Here is a 22,069-nt window from a genome sequence, read left to right as displayed (position 1 = left end):
ATACATTAGCCAAACTCCAGACAATGCTCGTGTTTGCACACATTGAAGACACCTTTTCGAGAATAAAGAGTATACTGACCAACACTAAACGAGGCATGACAACCTGCCTCAAAGTACTGAAATGTTACATTTAGCCAGTTATGTTATATGGTTCAGAATGTTGGACAATATCTAGTAACATGAGGAAACAAATTGTAGCAGCAGAGATGTGGTTTTTGAGGAGGATGCAAAAAATATCATGGACGAAAAGAATATCTAACAAGGATGTCGTAAGCAGAGCAAGCACAAAAAGAGAATTAATGTACGAAATCATGAAACGGCAACGTAACCTCATTAGACATGTGATTAGGAAAGAGGAGTTAGAATGCACGGTAACTATGAGAAAGATTGAAGGGAAGAAAACAAGAGGAAGGCAAAGACAAATGATGATGGAGACTGGAAATGAATACCAATGAACTGATCCACTTGACCGGAAACAGGAGCATGTGGGCCATGGCAGTCAAAGCATGTGGGCACGGCACCTGACGATGATGAGAGGGAATGGCCAGCAAGCTCTCTGCAGCCCACCTCTAAAGGCATACAATGTGCCCACCACCCCTTGTTCCAGCACTCCTCCACTTTGTCTTTTTCCTTTCATGGGCCTCCTACATCCAGTCTTCCCAGGGAACGGTCAGCTCTAACATGACCACCTGTCTAGATGGCTCTGACAGCAGCACCATGCCTGGCCTAAGCATGGCAGAGGAGATGTGCTCAGGCAATCTGTGTTGTTTCCACAGGTCGACTTTCAATTCCCAGTCCTTTGCTGTTCCTAGGCCAGCAGGCACCTTAGATCAGATCTGAGCCTTCTCCCCGCCTTAATAGCTTGCTTTGCTGGACGATGCAGTTTGGCCTGGGCGATGGCTATGCACAAGGTGTCTGTCACTGTCGTCAGCTGGTGGTAGCACCAATAATGCCCCTCCCCACTGGGGCTTTTGGGCAGCAGATGAGGATGTGCTCTAGTGTCCCCTTCCCTCGGCACAGGGAGCGTGCTGGTGTTTGCTGGGCTTGGCAGGACCGTGCAGACCGACTAGATCAAGAACTCGATGAGGTGGGGTTCAGCTCACCAAATTTCCCCCCACAAGATGTTGCGCCCCGTTACCTGATCCCATCTTGTCCACACGCCTTGTTGCTGCACGGCAACAATCTTAACGGCACTGAGCTCCTCCAAGGCAGCTCGCACATCCGGCTGGACCAGCTGGCGCCTTGCTTTCCTTGTATCTTATCGCAACGGACAGGCCTGTCCCAAAGCCACGGATCCCACCGGCACCCTATGGTGCAGCTGTTGTTCGGCTTGTTCAACAGCATCCTGTGCCCACCACTTCCTGCCCATCCGCACCTCAACGCCAGTGTGTGAGACCTTCCGGTCGCTGGACTCTCTACACTGCAGAGCTTCTCTTGCACGGGTGACCATGAACGCCGCACTCACACTGCTGATGGGGAATTTCATTCTGTTTTTCTCCCCATACAAGGCCATCCTGTTTAGGCTCCCAGGAAGGCCCAGCAGCCTCCGTAGGTGCTGGCTGATTTTTCTCTCAAAGGTCTCAGCTGTTGCCAGTGGGGCATCATAGACTAGCAGAGGCCAGAGGATCCAAGAATACCATGCTAGTAAATCTAAGCCTTGAGTTTACTCGGCCGCCCTGACTTGTCCACAGCAGTCAACCTTCGCTGCAGCTCTTCCCCGGCTGCTTTGACAGATGCTGCGTCCTTCGGTGAGCAATTAAACACTTCGTCAAGGCTCTTCACCCACTTCTCCAACAGGCTTGGAATTTGGGCACCTCCCAGGTTAAAGCAGAATTTGTCAACCACCTCTCCTCTCTTAAGTACGAAGGATCGTGATTTCTAGAATTGAAGCTCATCTTTACCCAAGCAGTGAGCTTCTCTAGACGCTGGAGGATCCATCTGCATCCTGGCACTGACGTTATTGTTACAGTCAGGTCATCCATGAATGCTCTTTTAGGTGGCTGATGGACACCAGACCTGTACAATAGGCCTCTGCACTCTAACTCTGCTGACTTGGCCAATGTGTTCATCGCCAAGAACAGGATCACAGACACTGTACATCTTGTTATGGTCCCCTTCTCAAGGCGATGCTGATCAGAGGTGACACTTAGACTACCGAGTTCCCTGGTCCTGACTGGGACATGGTGGCACTCAAGGGTGTCTTCATCCATCTTATGGGGTATGGAACCATGCACATTTGTGAGGTCCAGCCAGAGCACGGTGAGATCTCCCTCATCTTCCTGAGCTTCTGAATGATGAGTTCTGTATGCTCTACGCACACTGGAACCCACGTTACCACGCCCTTCTGCATTGAGGTGTCAATGGAGCAATTCTTCAGGAGGTATTCCTTTAGGCATAGGATAACGCCACTGAAAAATATCTTCCCCTCAACACTGAGCAGGGAGATGACTGAAAACTGCTTGATGCTCTTGGAGCTCTCCTCCTTGGGAATCCAGACACTGAAATTCCTACTGGGGTCCTAAGAGTCTCCTGCCCACTATTACTCAAGCTGAAGGAGGAATGTTCAGGTTGATATAGAGCCTGTACATCAACAGGTTGTAGAAACTCAGTACAAGCAGAAAAGGAGCACAGCAGCTCACGAACTATCCACCCACCCTTTTCATCAGACACCTAGCACTCCCTCTCTCACTCTCAGAAGAGTTTGCATTCCCCACATCAGCAAAGCCACAAAACAGGAGCAAACACATGACCTCCTCGATTCTGAAGGACTGCTTAAGAGGAGAAGACAGACAATTCAACTCTGAGCACCATTCACACACCCAGTAACACCAGATAAAACTCTTTCAGACACTGAATCAATATTATTTATTTAGTTATTTGTTCCATTTGTCTTATTTTGCACATTGGCCGTTTGTTGGTCTTTGTGTAGCTTTCATGAATTCTGATCTATTCCTCTATTTTCCTGTAAACACCTGAAAGAAAATGAATCTCAAAATAGTATGTGGTGGCATCCAAATACTTAGAAAATAAATCTACTTTGCTTTGATAATTATGCAATCTAATTCCTCAGCCGATAGTCTAAATCTACAGCTTACCTCTCTGAACAGGAAATTGGCCGTGATGTGACAAGAGAATTCAAAATATTCCACCCATTTGGAGTGCTCTGAAAACAAGCAGTTTCATCACAGACTCACAGACAAGTGGCACATCTCCAGTGACTTGAGATTCCCTCCATCTTCCAGCAGCAGTTCATGTCTTCCGATACAACCCTTCCTTTCAAATTCCTATCCACAGAAACTCAGAAGCACTTAACATTCTTAAAGGTATGCGAGTTTAAAAATTCTAACACACCGTCTTCATCTTCAGTGATCATTTCAGTTTTGGCCTGAATTTGCACCTAGTTGGCAACTGGACCGTCCAGATAAACAATCCAAACTCCAATGCTGCAGAATGTATAAGTATTTTAATGCATAATGCTTGAAAATCCCAGCAACTGTTTGCAAATTAGTGCTGACAGCAATTGTTACAGGTCGTGGGAACTCAATATTCAATCTCCTAATTGTATTCACTCTTCTTCAGCTGCTTTCTGATTATTTTTTCGTAGAATAATTCAAATTGAAAAAAAATACAGAAACCATTCAGAAACAGCTTCTTCCTCTCTGCCATCAATGGTCCATGGACTGGTAAACACCACCCCATTATTCCTTTATTTTTGCACTATTTATCTGTTTTTGTAATTTACAATAACTATGCCTTTGCACTGTACTGCTGTTAGAAATCAACAAAATTCAAAGTATTTAAAGTACATTTATTATCAAAGAATGTATAAGTTATACAACCTTGAGATTTGTTTGCTTACAGGCAGTCATTCAAATCAGTAATAATAAATTTGACTGAAAAAAAATGAAAGCTACTATAGGTCGGGAGAGGCATTAACTGCTTTAAGCTTTAGTTTCTTGTCCCATTGTCTCCCTTTCCACGATCAACCGCTCAGTCATATGCCAAATCTCCCATGGTCTTACTGAATGCTCACACAGACATTAGCAATGTGCCTCTAATCCTAACCAATTTATTTGCCACACAGATAAGTATGAAACGTAGCTATCCACGGTAAAACAGATAAACATCCTTGAAATGGATAAGCTCAGTGAGTGCTATAGAATTCAGTTTGTACTGCACTGAATGGAGGACAAGCATCACGAACCCCGGCTTTCATTGCAAATCAAAACAGCATATTGGCTCTGAGAGTCAAAAAAGAAATAAAGATAAACGGTTGGAAAAATAGAGAAGTAACTTCACGACTGAGAGATCACAGACCTAGGATTTATAGATCTATTGGCAGTCCTGCTCAATGCTTTCAAGAACCTCGGTATGGTACAATGAAACATTAGTTATCTATTTATGATTACCTGTATTTGCTACAAATTTACTTTATTGATTCAGCTGCAAAAGATGGTTTGCTCGAGTTATCCATCTGTTTTTCTGCAGAACCCTGTGTTTGATCTGTGTGCTACATAGCTGAAACTTTGCTCATTTGGTTTCCTAGGCTCAGGCAGTACCGTCACTGCTCTGACTCAACACTATTGAACATGGGATCTCAGTTTGCCTTATCCACACCAATGCCCTGCACAAAACCATCGTCCAAAGTTCAAAATAAAATTATTATTAAAATACATTCATGTCACCATATGCAACTCTGAAATTCATTTTCTTCCAGGCATACTCAGTAACTCCATAATAGAATAATAACCATAATCAATGAAAAAAAAACACACAAAATTGGGCGTTCAGCCACTGTGCAAAAGACAACAGACTGTACAAATACAAAAAGGAAAAAAATAATAAGAAGAAATAAATAACCAATAAATATCGAGAACAGTCCTTGAAAGTGAGTCGATTATTTCAATGATGGGGCTAAGTGAAGTTGAGTGAAGGTATCCCCTGATGGTTCAGGGGTAATAGCTGTTCCTGAATCGAGTGGTGTGAGTCCTGAGGCTCCTGCGCCTTCTTCCTGGTACCGGTAGTGAGAAGAGAGCATGACCTGGATGGTGGAAGTTCCTGGTGGTGGATGCTGCTTTCCTGCAACAATGCGCCATGCAGATGTGCTCAGTGGAGGGGAGGGCTTTACCCATAACGTACTAGACCATATCTACGACTTTTTGTAGGATTTTCCATTAACAGGCATTGCTGTTTCCAGACCAGGCTGCGATGTAACTCATCAATATTCTCTCCACCACATACCTACAGAAGTTTGTCAAAGTTTTGGATGTCATGAATCTTCGCAAACTTCTAAGGAAGTAAAGGTGTTAACATGCTTTCTTCATAATGGCACTTATATGCTGGGCCCAGGACAAGTCCTCCAAATTGATGACATCAAGCAATTTAAAGTTGTCAATCCTCTCCACCTTTGATCTTTCAATGAGGAATGGTTTGGTTTCCTCCACCTGAAGCCAATAATTAGCCTTGGTCTTGCTGACATTGAGTAAGGGGTAGTTGTTGTGGCACCGCTCAGCCAGGTTTTCAATCTCTCTCCTACACGCTGATTTGTCACCAACGTTGATTCGGCCAACAATAGCTATGTCGTCAGCAAACCTGAATATGGCATTGGAGCTGTACTTAGTCACACAGTCATAAGTATAAAGTGATTCGAGCAGGGGGCTAAGCACACAGCCTTGTGGTGCACCTGAGCTGATGGAGATTGTGGAGAAGATGTTGTTGCCAATCCGAACTGACTAGGATCTGCAAGTGAGGATATCAAGGATCCAATTGTACAAGAAGGTACTGAGGCCAAGGTCCAGCAGCTTTTTGATTAGTTTTGAGGGGATGATGGTATTGGATGCTGAGCTGTAATTGATAAATTGAGTTTTTAGATCCAAATCCCCGGAACAGCCCGGAGTAGGCCCAAAGCCTCAGTATTCAGTTCATCATTTTAGTGGGGAAATAGCTGTAAAGTTCGCAGATACAAAGCACAGTAGTTGGGGGCAGTCTCACGGCCTTAGTGTCATGGAGAGAGGACCCCCATTCCCCCCCCATCTGTCTGGGCCAGTGCTTAAACCAAGCAAACCTCCCACTAGGACCCAGGCCCTGCCCGTGTCAAATTGTTCTGGGCAAAGATGTTGGAGAACAGCGAATGTTGGAGAAGCCATTCTTGACCTCTCCAAATCAACTGGATGCTTAGAGTGATCCTCCCTTTCACCCAGGTTAGTTGGATGAGCATCAGACCTCCTCCATTCCGTGTTCCCTCCTCTGGGTCGTTCACTCCAGCCAGCTCGGCAGTGCATCAGCGGTGCACATCTCTGGAGTTTATTTTACCCTTACTTGCCTCTTCATTGTTTGCGGTGATACTTTACCACAACTTTCTTCAAGAAAAACTGTTACTAATGATGTTTTGATTGAATTCCCTTGCTTTCAAACCACTTGTAAGCTGTCGCATATCTTTGGTAATGCCATCTTAATTAAGAACCTATCCATCTGTGCCTTAACTACACTCAATGACTTGGTCTGCACAGCTCTCTGTGGCAACAAATTCCGCAGATTCAGCACCATTTGGCTGAAGAAATTCCTTCATATTCAAGATTCAAAAACTTTATTGTCATTCTAACCGTACATCAGCTCTGCAGGGCAGAATGAGTCAGCGTTTCCCAGCAGCAGTGCAATCATAACATAACAAACGCAACACTAAATAATGAACATAACAATAAATAGTAAAACACAACAATCACGTGTCAGTTAAAAACAAGTTATAAGTGTCCAGTGCAAGTTAGAAGTGTCCAAAGCAGAGTCAGGTAGAGCAGCTATTTAGCAGTCCGACAGCCTGTGGGAGGAAGCTGTTTAGTAGCCTTGTGGTTTTAGTTTTGATGCTCCTGTAACGTTTACCTGATGGCAGAAGAACAAACAGTTCATGGAGAGGGTGTGAGGGGTCTTTAATGATGTACCGTGTCTTCTGGAGGCATCGACTCTGAAAGAGGTCTTGGACAGAAGGTAAGGAGACCCCAATAACCTTCTCTGCTCCCCTAAGCACCCTCTGCAAGGCTTTTTTGTCGGCAGCTCTGCAGCTGGAGTACCAGGTTGTGATGCAAAAGGTCAGCACGCTCTCAACCACGCCTCTGTAGAATGTAGCTAAGATGTTAGTGGGGAGTGATGCTTGTTTAATCTTCCTCAGAAAGTGCAATCTCTGCTGGGCTCGTTTCACAATCCCAGTGGTGTTCCTGGACCAGGTGAGATTGTCCGAGATCTGCAGCCCAAGGAATTTGATGTTTTCCACTCTCTCCACTGTGGAGCTGCTGATGCTGTGGGGTGTGTGCTCAGACTGAAACCGTCTGAAATCGACGATCATCTCCTTGGTTTTGGTGACATTAAGCATCAAGCTGTTGTCACTGCACCAGCTCTCTAGGTGTTTGACCTCCTCCCTGTACATTGTTTCATCATTTTTACTGATGAGCCCCACCACTGTGGTATAATAGTTCCAACCATATCACTAAACCTCCACTGTTACCCATGCTCACTATAAATCTCAGGCAAAGGTGCATCCAATATCCCAACTTTCCCTGGACAATGTGGGCTCTAACTTTTTGGACCAGTCTCCTATGTGGGACGTTGTTGAACACTTTACCGAAGTCCATAAGGACTAAGTGCTGATAATTGGGAAGAGTATTGGTGGCAAGGACACGGTGGGGTAAAGGCTCGTTCCCGTGATGTGTGACTCTACATCTCAGTAGTGACGGTCAAAACATACCTAGCCTTTTTGAATTACCCAAAGGCAAAAAGCGCGTCAGATTATTGCTCTCTGATCATGTTTATTTTTACATTGCACTTAACAACTTCTGGCACAAAACAGAAAATGATGGAAAAACTCAGAAGGAATTATGCTAAGTAAGTTTTCAGCAGACACAAAAATGGTTGGCATTGTGGAAAATAAAGATAATTGCACTCTACTGGAGACGTTCATCCATTGTTAAAAAGGATAGAGGAATGGGCTGAAGATGGGGAGGGGTTTCTTTCATGACTGGAACCCAGTGACCAGTGGGGTATAATGATAACCACTAATGAGACACTTGCTGTTTGTTTATATGCATGAATTTCAATATATGGGGTGGAAAGATGGTACAACGTGAAATGATGCAATAAGTAGTGGATACAGCTCAGTCCATCGCAGGAAAAGCCCAACCCATAATCGAGCACAGGTAAAAGGAGCACTGTCACAAGAAAGCAGCATTCGTCATCAAGAAACTCACTATCCAGGCAAACTCTCTTCTCACTGCTCTCAGGCAGGAGGTACAGGAGCCTAAGGGCCTCACCACCAGGTTCAGGAACACTCATTACCCCTCAACCATCGGGCACCTGAACCAGTGCAAATGAACAGTGCAAACCACTCACCAACAGTGAACTGATTCCACAACCCACAGACTCACTTTCAAGGACTCTACAACTCGTGTTCTCAGTATTATTCTTTTCTTTTCATTTATTTATTTGTTTCATATTTTCACAGTTTGTCTTAGGGGATAGAGGAATCAAGGGATATGGGGACAAGGCAGGGACTGGGTATTGATAGTGAATGATCAGCCATGATCACAGAATGGCGGTGCAGACTCGAGGGGCCGAATGGTCTACTTCTGCACCTATTGTCTATTGTCTATTGTCTTCATTTGCATGTTTGTTGCTTGTTAATCTTTGTGTGTAGCTTTCATTGATTTTGATTTTCTTGCAGTCATTCACTGAATAACAGATACAACAGAATCAAAGTAATATATGATGAAATATACCTACGTCAATAATAAATTTACTTTGAAAAAGGATCCCGTGCTCTTCCAGCGTATCTGATAAATAAACTTGTCTCAGGCTTCCAGATGGGTACATGTATCGATTTTAACCAACGTTTCGATGACAGGCTCAGCTTTCTCCATCAGGGTTGATGCCTGGGCCCATCTAGTCCAGTGGTATTTATACCTTCATCATCCGTACCTCCTGATTGGTTAGTCCTCATTCAATCAGGTTTCCGCTGTCCCACCTTGTTTTCAATCGAAGTCCAATTCTTACTTAGAGTCATTACATATAGCCAATGTGAATGCAATGTTCTGCTACCGCCAGTTTCTCCAGGTAACCTAAACAGATACATTTCCTATGCTCCTAATTTCCATCATGCGGTCAATGGTACCCTTATCAAACAATTAAGGACAGCTTGGTCCCCCTGCAGTCAAGATTTGATCAGGGTACCACTCACCTTTTTGAACATCAATGTACTTCCTCTATAAGGGGAACAACAATGAACAGACTGAGTGGCCACGCAATTACCCTTGTAATTTTTTCATGAAGGACTTTGAGGAGAGGGCTCTGAGTTCATTACCCTTATGCCCCAAAAGCTTCTTCAGATACTTCATGTGGACTCTAGGCACTCCCGACAGTTCCATGACACCTCAGGGTTGTGTGCTTAACCCGCTACTCTACTCTCTCTACGCCCATGACTGTGTGTCCAGGCACAGCTCAAATGCCATCTATAAATTTGCTGACAATGCAACCACTGTTGGCAGAATCTCAGGCGAGAGGGCATACAAGAGCAAAAGGTATCAGCTAGTTGAGTGGTGTCGCAAATTCAACCTTACACTCAGCGTCAGTAAGACTAAAGAAGTGGTTGTGTACTTCAGAAAGGGTAAGACGAGGGAACACACACCAGTCCTCAAAGAGGGATCAGAAGTAGAAAGAGTGAGCAATTTTGGATTCCTGGGTGTTAATATCTCTGAGGATCTAATCTGGACTCAATATATATCGATGCAGCGACAAAGAAGGAACAACAGCGACTTTATATCATATTGAGTTTGAGGAAAATTAGTAAATCACCAAAAATTTCTATAGCTATACCGTGTAGAGCATTCTAACTGGTTGCATCACCATCTGGAATGGGGGGGGGGGGGGGGAAGATGGCTACTACAGAGGATCAAAATAAGCTGCGGGAATTGTAAACTTAGTCAGCTCCATCATGAGCACAAGCCTCCGCAGTATCCAGGACAAGCTCAAGGAACAATGCCTCAAAAAGGCAGCATATCATTAAGGACCTCCATTATCCAGGTCATGCCTTGCTGTCATTGCAGTACAGGAGGTACACTGCGGTACGCTGAGGTACAGGAGCCCGAAGGCACACTCAATGATTCAGGAATAGTTTCTTCCCCTCTGCCACCTGATTTCTGAATGGACATTGAACCCATGAACTCGACCTCACTGCTTTCTCATTTCTACTTTTGCACTAATTATTTAACGTAAGTATACATATCTCTACATATACACACACTGCAATTCAGTTTTTTTGTATTATTATGTATTACATTGTACTGTTGCTATGAAGACTACAGATTCCACAACATACACCAGAGATATTAAACCTGATTCCAAACTTGAATGTGTTTTTTGGAGTGCCTCAGATTGTACTGGACTAAAACTGAAATGCAGTTAATAATTTTACATTTACTTTCCCCCTCGGTCACATTCCCAATGCTGTAAAAAATAAACTTTGATCCTACGCATCTAACTGAACCAGTTCCCATGGAAACAAAACCAGGAAGTGTTTGCTCTGAAATCCATTTTATACAGTTAAAGTTTCGTAAAACTTTAAGAAATTGATAGCTGTAAATATTTCATTGGTCATAAACTATGTAGTGGTCTTTGAAAGACATCGATACGTATGATACTTTGAGAGGACAAACATTTACTCAGCTGAACTGACAATTACCTTAGGCTTTTGGATGATCGGTGCCGATTCTTGCCCAGTTTTGCTACAAACCTAAAATAGAATAAATATAAAAGATAAATAAGAATAAAAGATGCAGTTGCTAAAACAGAGGGAGAGTCAGGTTGTGTTAAAAGATTCTAAGCTGCATTGTTTACACTATTAATTCAGAAAAGGGAGAGATCTTGCTTCCATAATTTATAGACTGCGTACAAAAGAGCTCTAGCAATACAGTTAACGACTGCACCAAATATCAATGCAGCACCAAGCTCAATGCAGACCAGAAGCACTGAAAAAAGACAAAATGAGCAGGTTAGCTTAGAAATATCAGACGGAAGGTCCTGTGAATAGAAGTATTCCCATCAGAAAGGAAAATCTGCCAGCTGCATTCAATACTTACCAGGGAACTTACAATACAGAAAATAAAGCCACTGGGCGTAACTAACAAATGTTGTTCATAATATGCAAAACTGGCATCCTCCCATGCTACTTCTCCAAGCTACACACCTTTCAAACTCCTAAAGCTGTTCCATTTTCCTTACAATGTACCTCACCCTTTTTACCATGCAAGGAGTCCCTGTGACAGCCAGCCACCTTTTCTAACTATTCTCTGGATAAAAGACTTTCTCCTGAACTCCCCCAGGATACTTCAGTCATAACATTTCTCTGTCCTCATCTCTTTAATCCCCATAAAATTTTAATGATCACCATTTTCTTTGCTTCTTTATCCTTTATTGATGGCCATCATCACTCTGCTCCAGAATGTCTTCATATTATTTTTATGTATTTTTTATTAAGTCTCTTGTAGAGAACAGGTTGAAATTCTAATCAAGTTTAAGGTATCTTTGCTGCTTTTTAATTTCTTGTTACCTGTTTTATTTTAAAGTCAAAGACAAAGAGACAGGCTCTTTGGACGACTGAGACTGACAATCAAGCACCCACTTACAACAATTCAACTCAATACATCTGCCCACATTTCCTTAAGTTCCACCCAAATTGTATCACATTCCTTCCGTTGTATCAGAGGCAATTAAGAAAGGCCAAAACAAACCAACAGCTTCCATGTCTCAGAGCTATGGGAGGAGAACCATGTAGTCACAGGAGGAACAGGACAACTTCACAGACACAGCAATGGAGGTTAGAATTGAAATGCAATCTTCGGAGCTGTAGGACTGCTATAACATTGAAATCACCTGCAGTAATATTAATTTGGCATTTTAAATGGTGTATATTTTACTCTTCTTAATAAAGGATTCCCACACTGTTCAATAGTAATATCATTGACCATTCATCAGTAAATTCATTAATATGTAATTGTTGTTTATCATCAAATAAAAGCATTTATCACAAAGATGCCAAAAGAGGAAAATCTAATTGTGAGAATTAATTTGTGGAACTGTTTATACAAAAAAAAAATTGGTTTATACTTGGCATATTAACCAATTCAGGTGCAGCACTGAAACAGTAAAGGCAACTTTATCATTGTGAGGCAGAAAGCATTAGAAACACTCAGCAGCTCAAGTAACATTTCTTCGGAAAGAAATAGAGTTAACATTTCAAGTCAAGGACCCTTAATCAGAACGGAAGTGAAACTATGCTACGAACTGCAGAGGAGACACAGGCAGAAACATAGAAACATGGACCTAAAAAGCCTACAGCACAATACATGTCCTTTGGCCAACAAAGCTGTGCCAAACATGTCCTTACTATAGAAATTACCTAGAGATATCCACAGCCCTCTATTTTTCTAAGCTCGATGTACCTATCCAGGAATCCCTTAAAAGACTGTATTGTATCTGCCTCCACCACCGTTTCCGACAGCCCATTCCATGCACTCACCGCTCTCTGCATGAAAAAACTTACCCCTGACATCCCCTCTGTACCTATTTCCGAGCAGATTAAACTGTGTCCCCTCATGCAAGCCATTTCAGTACTGGGAAAAAGTCTGACTATCCACACGAATAATGCCTCTCATCATCCTATACACCTCTATCAGGTCATCTCTCATCCTCCATTGCTCCAAGGAGAAAAGGACAAGTTCACTCAACCTGTTTTCATAAGGCATGCTCCCCAATCCAGGCAACATCCTTGTAAATCTCCCCTGCACCCTTTCTACGGTTTCCACATCCTTCCTGTAGTGAGACAACCAGAACTGAGCACAGTACTCCAAGTGGGGTCTGACCAGGGTCCTATATAGCTGCAACATTACCTCTTGGCTCCTAAATTCAATCCCACAATTGATGAAGGCCAATGCATCGTATGCCTTCTTAATCACAGAATCAACCTGCGTAGCAGCTTTGAATGTCCTATGGACTCGGACCCCAAGATCCCTCTGATCCTCCATGCTGCCAAGAGTAATACTATATTCTGCCACCATATTTGAACTACCAAAATGAACCACTTCACACTTATCTGGGTTGAACTCCATCTGCCACTTCTCAGCCCAGTTTTGCATCCTATCAATGTCCTGCTGTAACCTCTGACAGTCCTCCACACGATCCACAACACCTCCAAACTTTGTGTCATCAGCAAGTGTACTAACCCATCCCTCCACTTCCTAATCCAGGTCATTTATAAAAATCATGAACAGTAAGGGTCGCAGAACAGATCCCTGAGGGACGCCACTGCTGATCAACCTCCATGCAGAATATGACCCGTCTACAACCACTCTTTGCCTTCTGTGGGCAAGCCAGTCCTGGATCCACAAAGCAATGTCCCCTTGGATCCCTTGCCTCCTAACTTTCTCAATAAGCCTTGCATGGGGTACCTTATCAAATGCCTTGCTGAAATCCATATACACTACATCTACTGCTCTACCCTCATCAATGTGTTTATTCACATCCTCAAAAAATTCAATCAGGCTGGTAAGGCAGGACCTGCCTTTGAGAAATCAATGCTGACTATTCCTAACCATACTATGCCTCTCCAAATGTTCATAATTCCTGCCTCTCAGGATCTTTTCCATCAACTTACCAACCACTGAAGTAAGACGCACTGGTCTGTAATTTCCTGGGCTATCTCTACTCCCTTTCTTGAATAAGGGAACAACATCTGCAAATCTCCAATCCTCCGGAACCTCTCCTGTCCCCACTGATGATGCAAATATCATTGCCAGAGGCTCAGCAGTCTCCTCCCTTGCCTCCCCCAGTAGCTTGGGGTACATCTCGTCCAGTCCCAGTGACTTATCCAAACTTGATGCTTTCCAAAAGCACCAGTACATCCTTTTTCTTAATATCTATGTGCTCAAGCTTTTCAGTCTGCTGTAAGCCATCCCTACAATCACCAAGATCCTCTTCCATAGTGAATACTGAAGCAAAGTACTCATTAGATACCTCTGCTATCTCCTCCAGTTCCATACACACTTTTCCAGTCACACTTGATTCTCTCAAATCTTATCCTCTTGCTCGTCACATACTTGTAGAATGTCTTGTGGTTTTCCTTAATCCTGTCTGCCAAGGCCTTCCCGTGGCCCCTGCTGGCTCTCCTAATTTCATTCTTAAGCTTTTTCCCACTAGCCTTATAATCTTCAAGAACTCTATCAATATCTAGCTTTATGAACCTTTCTTTTTTTAACTTTTCTTTTCTTCTTGACTAGATTCTCAACAGCCTTTGTACACCACAGTTCCCGCACCATAGCATTCTTTTCCTGTCTCATTGGAATGTACCTATGCAGAACTCCATGCAAAAATCCCTTGAACATTATCCACATTTCTGCCATACATTTCTGCCCTGAGAACAACTGTCCCCAGTTTATGCTTCCAAGTTCCTGCCTGATAGACTCTTATTTCACTTTACTCCAATTAAACGCTTTCCTAACTTGTCTGTTCCTATCTCTCCCCAATGCTATGGTAAAGGAGATAGAATTGTGATCACTATCTCCAAAATGCTCTCCCACTGAGAGACCTGACACCTGACCAGGTTAATTTCCCAATACCAGATCAAGTACAGCCTCTCCTCTTGTAGGTTTATCTACATATTGTGTCAACGAACCTTCCTGAACACACCTAACAAACTCCACCCCATCTAAACCCTTTGCTCTAGGGAGATGCCAATCAATATTTGGGAAATTAAAATCTCCCACCACTACAACTCTGTTATTATTACAACTTTCCAGAATCTGTCTTCCCTATCTGCTCCTCAATGTCCCTGTTACTATTGGGTGGTCTATAAAAAGCACCCAGTAGAGTTATTGACCCCTTACTGTTCCTAACTTCCACCGACAGAGACTCCATAGACAATCCCTCCATGACTTCCTCCTTTTCTGCAGTCGTGATTCTGCAGTCGTGACACTATCTCTGATCAGCAGTGTATGACCCCCTCTATTTTGCCTCCCTGCCTGTCCTTTCTGAAACATCTAAAGCCTGGCACTCGAAGTAACCATTCCTGCCCCTGAGCCATCCAAGTCTCTGTCATGGTCACCACACCATAGTTCCAAGTACTGATCCACACATCTCAAACCATCGGTCTGAGCGTGTCCTTTCTCTAGCATCTGCCTATCCTCCCTCTCACACTGTCTATAAGCTAGCAGAGTGATTTCCTGTGATGGAGTTCAGACCAAATGGTTAATGTGATAAATACTTTAAACTCTAGCAGTTGGAGTCAAAAGGAAGAAAGAAAAGTTAAAATTGAAGAATAGCTACATCTATGAAGGCAAACAAAGAGAATGATATACATTCAGTATTATGTCTGAGGGGTGCAATGTGCCCAGAGAGGAGAGAGTGCTATATTCAAACAGGTTATACACGAGCTTGTGATTAAATCAAATAGGAAAATTCAAAGCAAATTGGTCACAGAATGTGCAAGATCCAGATGAACAGCATCTGACGGCAGGATTTAACCTGGGACCCCATGAAGCAGCACAATGGATGGAGGCTGCTATTTAGCTTGGCAGAGATTATATCTTTCTAGGGCAAGACCAAAGGAAGATCCAAACATTCAGCCAATCTGCCGAAAAGGAAGTAATCAAAAATTGTCTGATTAAACTTGGTCTGCTGCGTTACTGAAACATGAAAATAATAATGATCAACTTTACTTAAACTAGGCACTTAGCAATATTCAGGCCTCGACTCTATTGAACAAAAGCATACTGCTACCTCTTCACTTGCTCAAAACCTACTGCTATCTCTCGTTCATTGATTTACTCAGACTCAACACATCCCATTGGTCCAGTCATCTCATAAAGCATAAAATCTATAAATGCTGGAGAATGAAATAAAATAAAGCAAACACTCAGTGGGTCAAGCAGCATCTGCAGCTCCAGTGTTGCAGGATATATCTCACTAGAGGGAAAGGAGAGGGTGGTGCATAGCAAGGAGTTGAAACAGGAAGGTGCAGCAAAGTGCAGTTTTACAACTGAAAGAGAAGGAAATTCAAAATCCAAGTTTGGGGGCCAATTTTCAAAAGGTACAACTAAAGACAGTATCCCTAAGAAGGAAATTAGTGCAAGGGACACAGGAAGAATTAAAAGAAATTGAGGCAAAGGGAGTCAGAAACTTCAGAATGAAACCAAAGTAGGGACTTGTTATTGCATTTCTCACATCAATATATTAAAACATATTCTATTCATTGTAGCTCTTAATTAGCTCTAAGAGTCTATATTAATATTTATGTAGAGTTTGATTCATACCAACAACATCAAGAAAGGACTGAAGCAAATCACAGGATATAAAGTTATGGATAATCTTAATAATGTTCTGATTGCTCAAAATATATCATCTTTATATGTCTCTTCAGCTTTGCTATAAAAACCTTGTTGTATTCCTGATGCACCATCAATAACTCACACTGAGACGTAGGCGAGATATCGGCTTTTATTGACTGGAAGAAGGAACCAGGAGTGAGTGTCTATCATACAAGGTCCTGGAGACTGAGGCCGATCTTCAGGCCGCAGGTCTCCTTTATACAGGGGCCTGTGGGAGGAGCCACAGGAGCAGTCAGCAGGGGCGTGTCCCGACAGGCACATAGTTCACCACATTCACCCCCCCTTCGTTTGAAAAAGTCCTCATGTAGCGAAGGTTCTTACAAGTCAAGCCGATCAGGCGGTCGAATCTGTCGCTGCGATCTACGTAGCACCGGCTGTGACCGCATAGGTGCCGGCAACATTGGCGATTGCACAGGGGACGGGGGTTGCGCGTGTTCTTGCCCACTAGGCGCCGGTGATCCCTCATGCATGTGCGAGGCGCCTGGTATAAATGCGTACGAAACGCCCGGTATACAAGTGTCGTGAGGAGTCTGTGTAGGGCCTGGTGAGTACGGTGTCACCTCTGGTGCAGGGTTCACAGTTACCGGAGAGCCTTCAGGGTAGTGGTCTGCTGCACCTGCGGGTGCCAGGTCGCGGATGGAGACCGTGTCCTCCCGCCCATCAGGTAAGACCACGTAAGCATACTGGGGGTTCGCATGGAGAAGGTGAACCCTCTCCACCAGCGGGGAGTATTTATTGCTCCTCACATGTTTCCGGAGCAGCACTGGCCCCGGGGACGTCAGCCAAACTGGTAGGGTGGTCCCAGTGACAGACTTCCTGGGAAAAGAGAATAGGCGTTCGTGAGGGGTGGCATTGGTGGACGTACATAACAGAGAGCGGATAGAGTGCAGTGCCTCAGGGAGGACCTCCTGCCATCGAGAGACCGGCAACCCTTTGGACTTAAGGGCTAAAAGTGTGGCCTTCCACACTGTGGCATTCTCCCGCTCTACCTGGCCATTACCCCGGGGATTATAACTCGTGGTCCGACTGGTAGCAATGCCCCTAGCTAGCAAGTACTGGCGCAGCTCCTCACTCATAAAGGAGGACCCTCTATCACTGTGGATATAGCAGGGATACCCGAACAGAGTGAAGAGCTGGCGCAGGGCTTTTATGACAGACGTGGCAGTGGTGTCGGGGCAGGGGATGGCAAAGGGGAACCGTGAGAACTCGTCAATAACACTGAGAAAATAGACATTGCGGTCAGTGGAGGGAAGGGGGCCCTTAAAGTCAACACTCAGGCGTTCAAAAGGGCGGGTGGCCTTGACAAGTTGTGCCGTGTCAGGACAGTAGAAGTGCGGTTTGCACTCGGCACAAATTTGGCAGTCCCTGGTCATCGTCCTGATGTCCTCCAGGGAGTACGGCAGGTTCCGAGCTTTCACAAAATGGTAAAATCGGGTGACCCCCGGATGGCAAAGTTGTGCATGAAGGGCGTACAGCTGGTCGAGCTGTGTGCTAGCACATGTTCCCCGGGATAGGGCATCAGGGGGCTCATTGAGTCTGCCAGGCCGGTACAGGATATCATAGGTGTAGGTGGAGAGTTCTATCCTCCACCGCAAAATCTTATCATTTTTGATCTTGCCCCGCTGTTGGTTGTTGAACAGGAACGCAACCGAGCGCTGGTCGGTCAGCACAGTGAATCTTTTGCCAGCAAGATAGTGCCTCCAGTGCCTAACAGCCTCCACTATGGCCTGGGCTTCTTTCTCCACCGCGGAGTGCCGAATTTCAGAGCCTTGGAGGGTGCGAGAAAAGAATGCTACTGGTCTGCCTTCCTGATTAAGGGTAGCAGCCAGAGCGAAATCGGAGGCATCACACTCCACTTGGAAGGGAGCGGTCTCGTCCACTGCATGCATCGTAGCTTTGGCAATGTCCGCTTTAATGCAGTTGAAGGCCGCGCAGGCCTCAGCAGAGAGGGGAAACGAGGTAGACTTGACCAGGGGGTGAGCCTTGTCTGCGTAATGGGGGACCCATTGGGCGTAATAGGAAAAAAACCCCAGGCACCGTCTGAGGGCCTTGAGAGTGGTGGGAAGAGGGAGCTCTAACAGGGGGCGCACACGTTCGGGATCAGGCCCAATAACCCCGTTTTCCACGACATACCCAAGTATAGCAAGGCGGGTGGTACCAAAAACACACTTGTCCCTGTTATAAGTAAGGTTCAGAGCTGCGGCCACTTGGAGAAACCGTTGGAGGTTGGCGTCGTGATCTGGCCTGTCATGACCACAGATGGTGATGTTATCCAGATAGGGAAATGTGGCCTGCAGTTGGTACTGGTCCACCATCCGGTCCATTTCCCTCTGGAAGACAGAGACACCATTCGTGACACCGAAAGGGACGCGCAGGAAGTGATAGAGCCGGCCGCCCGCCTCGAAGGCGGTGTAGGGGCGGTCCTCTGGGCAGATGGGGAGCTGGTGATAAGCGGATTTCAGATCTATTGTCGAGTACACCTTATACTGAGCAATCTGGTTGACCATATCCGCGATGCGGGGTAGGGGGTATGCGTCAAGCTGCGTAAACCTATTGATGGTTTGACTATAGTCCACCACCATCCTATTTTTCTGCCCAGTCCGAACAACAACCACCTGGGCCCTCCAAGGGCTTGTGCTCGGCTCAATGATCCCCTCCCTGAGCAGCCGCTGCACCTCCGACTGAATGAAGGCCCGGTCCCCCGCGCTGTACCTCCTGCTTTTGGTTGCCACAGGTTTACAGTCGGGGGTCAGGTTGGCGAACAGCGGTGGGGGAGGGATCTTGAGAGTGGAGAGGCTGCAAGTGTCGGTAGCGCAGCTGTTGGCCTGGTTCTGGATGGGATGTGTGTGTCCGTGTGTGTGTGTGGTCAGTAGCGGGGTATGTGAAGAAGTCCCACAAAACTGAGGATTCTTGACAGTGAGTGGTGGGAGGGGCCCGTCGTATACCATAGTCACACTTTCGAGATGGCTCTGGAAGTCCAGCCCCAATAGCACAGGTGCACACAGATTAGGCATGACCAGCAGTTCAAAGTCCCGATATACTGTGCCTTGCACCACCAAAGTCGCTACACAACCCGCCCGGATGTCTGCGGACTGCGACCCAGAGGCCAAATGGAACCTCCGACTGACCGGCCGCGTTGCAAGTCCGCAGCGTTGCACTGTGTCCGGGTGAATAAAACTCCCAGTGCTGCCCGTGTCAAACAGGCATCCAGTCCAATGCCCCTCCACCTGGATGTCCATCATGGATCTTGCAAGCTGGTGTGGGGCGCTTTGGTCGAGAGTCACAGTGGCCAGAGTTGGATCGCCGTCGGGGTACCCGGTCAGCATCGGAGGGTCGGGGGCAGGGCATGCTGACGCCGACAAAGATGGCCGCTCACATCCGGGGTACCCGGTCAGCATCCGAGGATCGGGGGCGGGGCGTGCTGACGTCGACAAAGATGGCCGCCCACATCCCGGCATGCAAGATGGCGGCCCCCACGTTTCACCCGCAGCGCTGCACTCCGCTCGAGGTTGAGACTTACAGACCTTGGCGAAGTGGCCCCGCTTTCCGCAGCTGGAGCAGGTCGCTTCTCGCGCTGGACAGCGTTGTCGAGGATGTTTCTTTTGGCCACAGAAATAACAAAGCACGAGTTTCTTACGGGCCACAGCCGTGGTCTGGGTCGGGGAGCTCGTGGAATGGCGACTGGCGGCGGCGTTGGCGAATTCGCTCCCGGGAGCCGGCGGTGGCGGGGTCTGAGGCGTCCACGAAACCGGCGGGGAATCGCGCGACTGGACAGCGTCGGCGTTATGCCGCGCAGCTTCTAGAGCGTTGGCCTTCTCTATCGCCGAGCTTAAGGTAAGATCCGAGTTCTCCAGCAGCCGCTGGCGCATGTACACTGACCTCAGTCCCGTCACAAAGGCGTCTCGCACCAGCAGCTCCGCATGCTGTTCTGCCGTGAGCGTCTTGCAGTCACAAGCTCGGACGAGTGTCTGTAGTGCTCGGAGAAACTCAGCGCACGATTCGCCAGGCCGCTGTTGCCGGGTAGCTAAGCGATGTCTTGCGTAGACGGTGTTCACCGGCCGCAGGTACTGTCGTTTGAGGGCGTCCAGTGCCCCTTCGTAGGTCGGCAGGTCCCGGATAAAGGAGTAAACTTTGGAGGAGACCCTCGAGAGTAGGATTCTGTGCACAACGGCGGGTTCAGTCGCACGAAGCTCCGCCAAGTACGATTGGAAGCATGCAAGCCAGTGTTCAAAAGCGAGAGCTGCGTCAGGGTCTTGAGGGTCCAAATCCAACCGGTCCGGACGCAAAACGGGTTCCATGTTTTAAAACTTCCAGTCAATAAAATTGATGCACCATCAATAACTCACACTGAGACGTAGGCGAGATATCGGCTTTTATTGACTGGAAGAAGGAACCAGGAGTGAGTGTCTATCATACAAGGTCCTGGAGACTGAGGCCGATCTTCAGGCCGCAGGTCTCCTTTATACAGGGGCCTGTGGGAGGAGCCACAGGAGCAGTCAGCAGGGGCGTGTCCCGACAGGCACATAGTTCACCACAATTCCCATTCCAGTCTCCTCCTTCTCCAGTCTCCACAGTCACATTCCCCTGTTCTGTATCATCTTCTGGGGTATTGATGGTGTTATTTGCATTAAGGCACAACTCCACGCACTCCAAATATAAATCAAATCTCTGAGCAGATTCAACTTCCAATTCTACTTCTCTCACAGCAGGTCGCTGTTTTGCTACCTCCTCGAGAAGCAACATCCCAAACATGACTTCAGGATTGCAGGGCGCCCATTCAGAACGGAGATGCGAAAAATTTTTTTTAGCCAAAGGGTGGTGAATCTGTGGAATTTGTTGCCTCGGGCGGCAGTGGAAGCCAAGTCATTGGGTGTATTTAAGGCAGAGATTGATAGGTATCTGAGTAGTCAGGGCATCAAAGGTTATGGTGAGAAGGCGGGGGAATGGGACTAAAGGGGAGATTGGATCAGCTCATAATGAAATGGTAGAGCAGACTCGATGGGCCGAATGGCTGAATTCTGCTCCTTTGTCTTATGGTCTAACTGATAGTTCCTTGGGAAGACCAGATCAAGAAAGCGTTTGACCATATGAAAGCCACTTAGCAGGAACTTGTAGAGCAATGCCAGAGACGGGGCTGGAGCCACGATGCAAGCCAGCAGAGGTGGCGTGTAAAGGCTTTGCTGGCTGCTCACTGTGCAGAACCTGGGGCTGCAAAGAAAAGAGCCATCAGGAGCCGCTAAGCAAGCCTCCAGATGGCTATGGACCAAGAGGTATGACTCGCAGACCAATGCTGCTAGGACGTAAGCCAGGACCTGCTCCGTGCTGGCTGGGTTGCCTGAGGGAAGAGTGTCCAGTGAAAGACCCAAAGCACCCGATGTGCCCAGGTAACACTGCTGATGACATGAACCAGCGTGTCAAAAGTTGTACCTCAGAATCAATGTCTGTTTGACAAATAAAGCTAATCTTTCCCTTTTAATTTACTTTCCTTCCAATTGTAAATTATTTTCCATAGCAATTACATTTCATTCCCATCAACCTGTGGCGTCACCGGAGAACATTTTGAGGCGAGTATGTTTCAGTGAGGCAACTCCATCGTGGCTGAAAAGCTTCCGTTTTCCTTAGCCTATGGTGCTATGTAAATTGAAAATGTG

General features: G+C 46.0%; 1 protein-coding gene across 3 annotated transcripts in view; it reads right to left on the bottom strand.

Annotated features, from left to right (window-relative positions):
• Nucleotides 1-22,069, bottom strand: part of pot1 (protection of telomeres 1 homolog) — a 358,923-nt gene that overhangs the window by 209,747 nt on the left and 127,107 nt on the right. For all 3 annotated transcript variants that reach the window (XM_059977893.1, XM_059977894.1, XM_059977895.1), the window contains one exon: nt 10,721-10,771. In XM_059977893.1, the coding sequence (XP_059833876.1) occupies nt 10,721-10,771 (51 nt within the window). The remainder of the gene's footprint in view (nt 1-10,720; nt 10,772-22,069) is intronic.

Source organism: Hypanus sabinus, chromosome 8, assembly GCF_030144855.1.
Source record: "Hypanus sabinus isolate sHypSab1 chromosome 8, sHypSab1.hap1, whole genome shotgun sequence".
Taxonomy (NCBI): Eukaryota; Metazoa; Chordata; class Chondrichthyes; order Myliobatiformes; family Dasyatidae; genus Hypanus; species Hypanus sabinus.
This window is presented reverse-complemented; position numbering and strand designations above follow the sequence as displayed.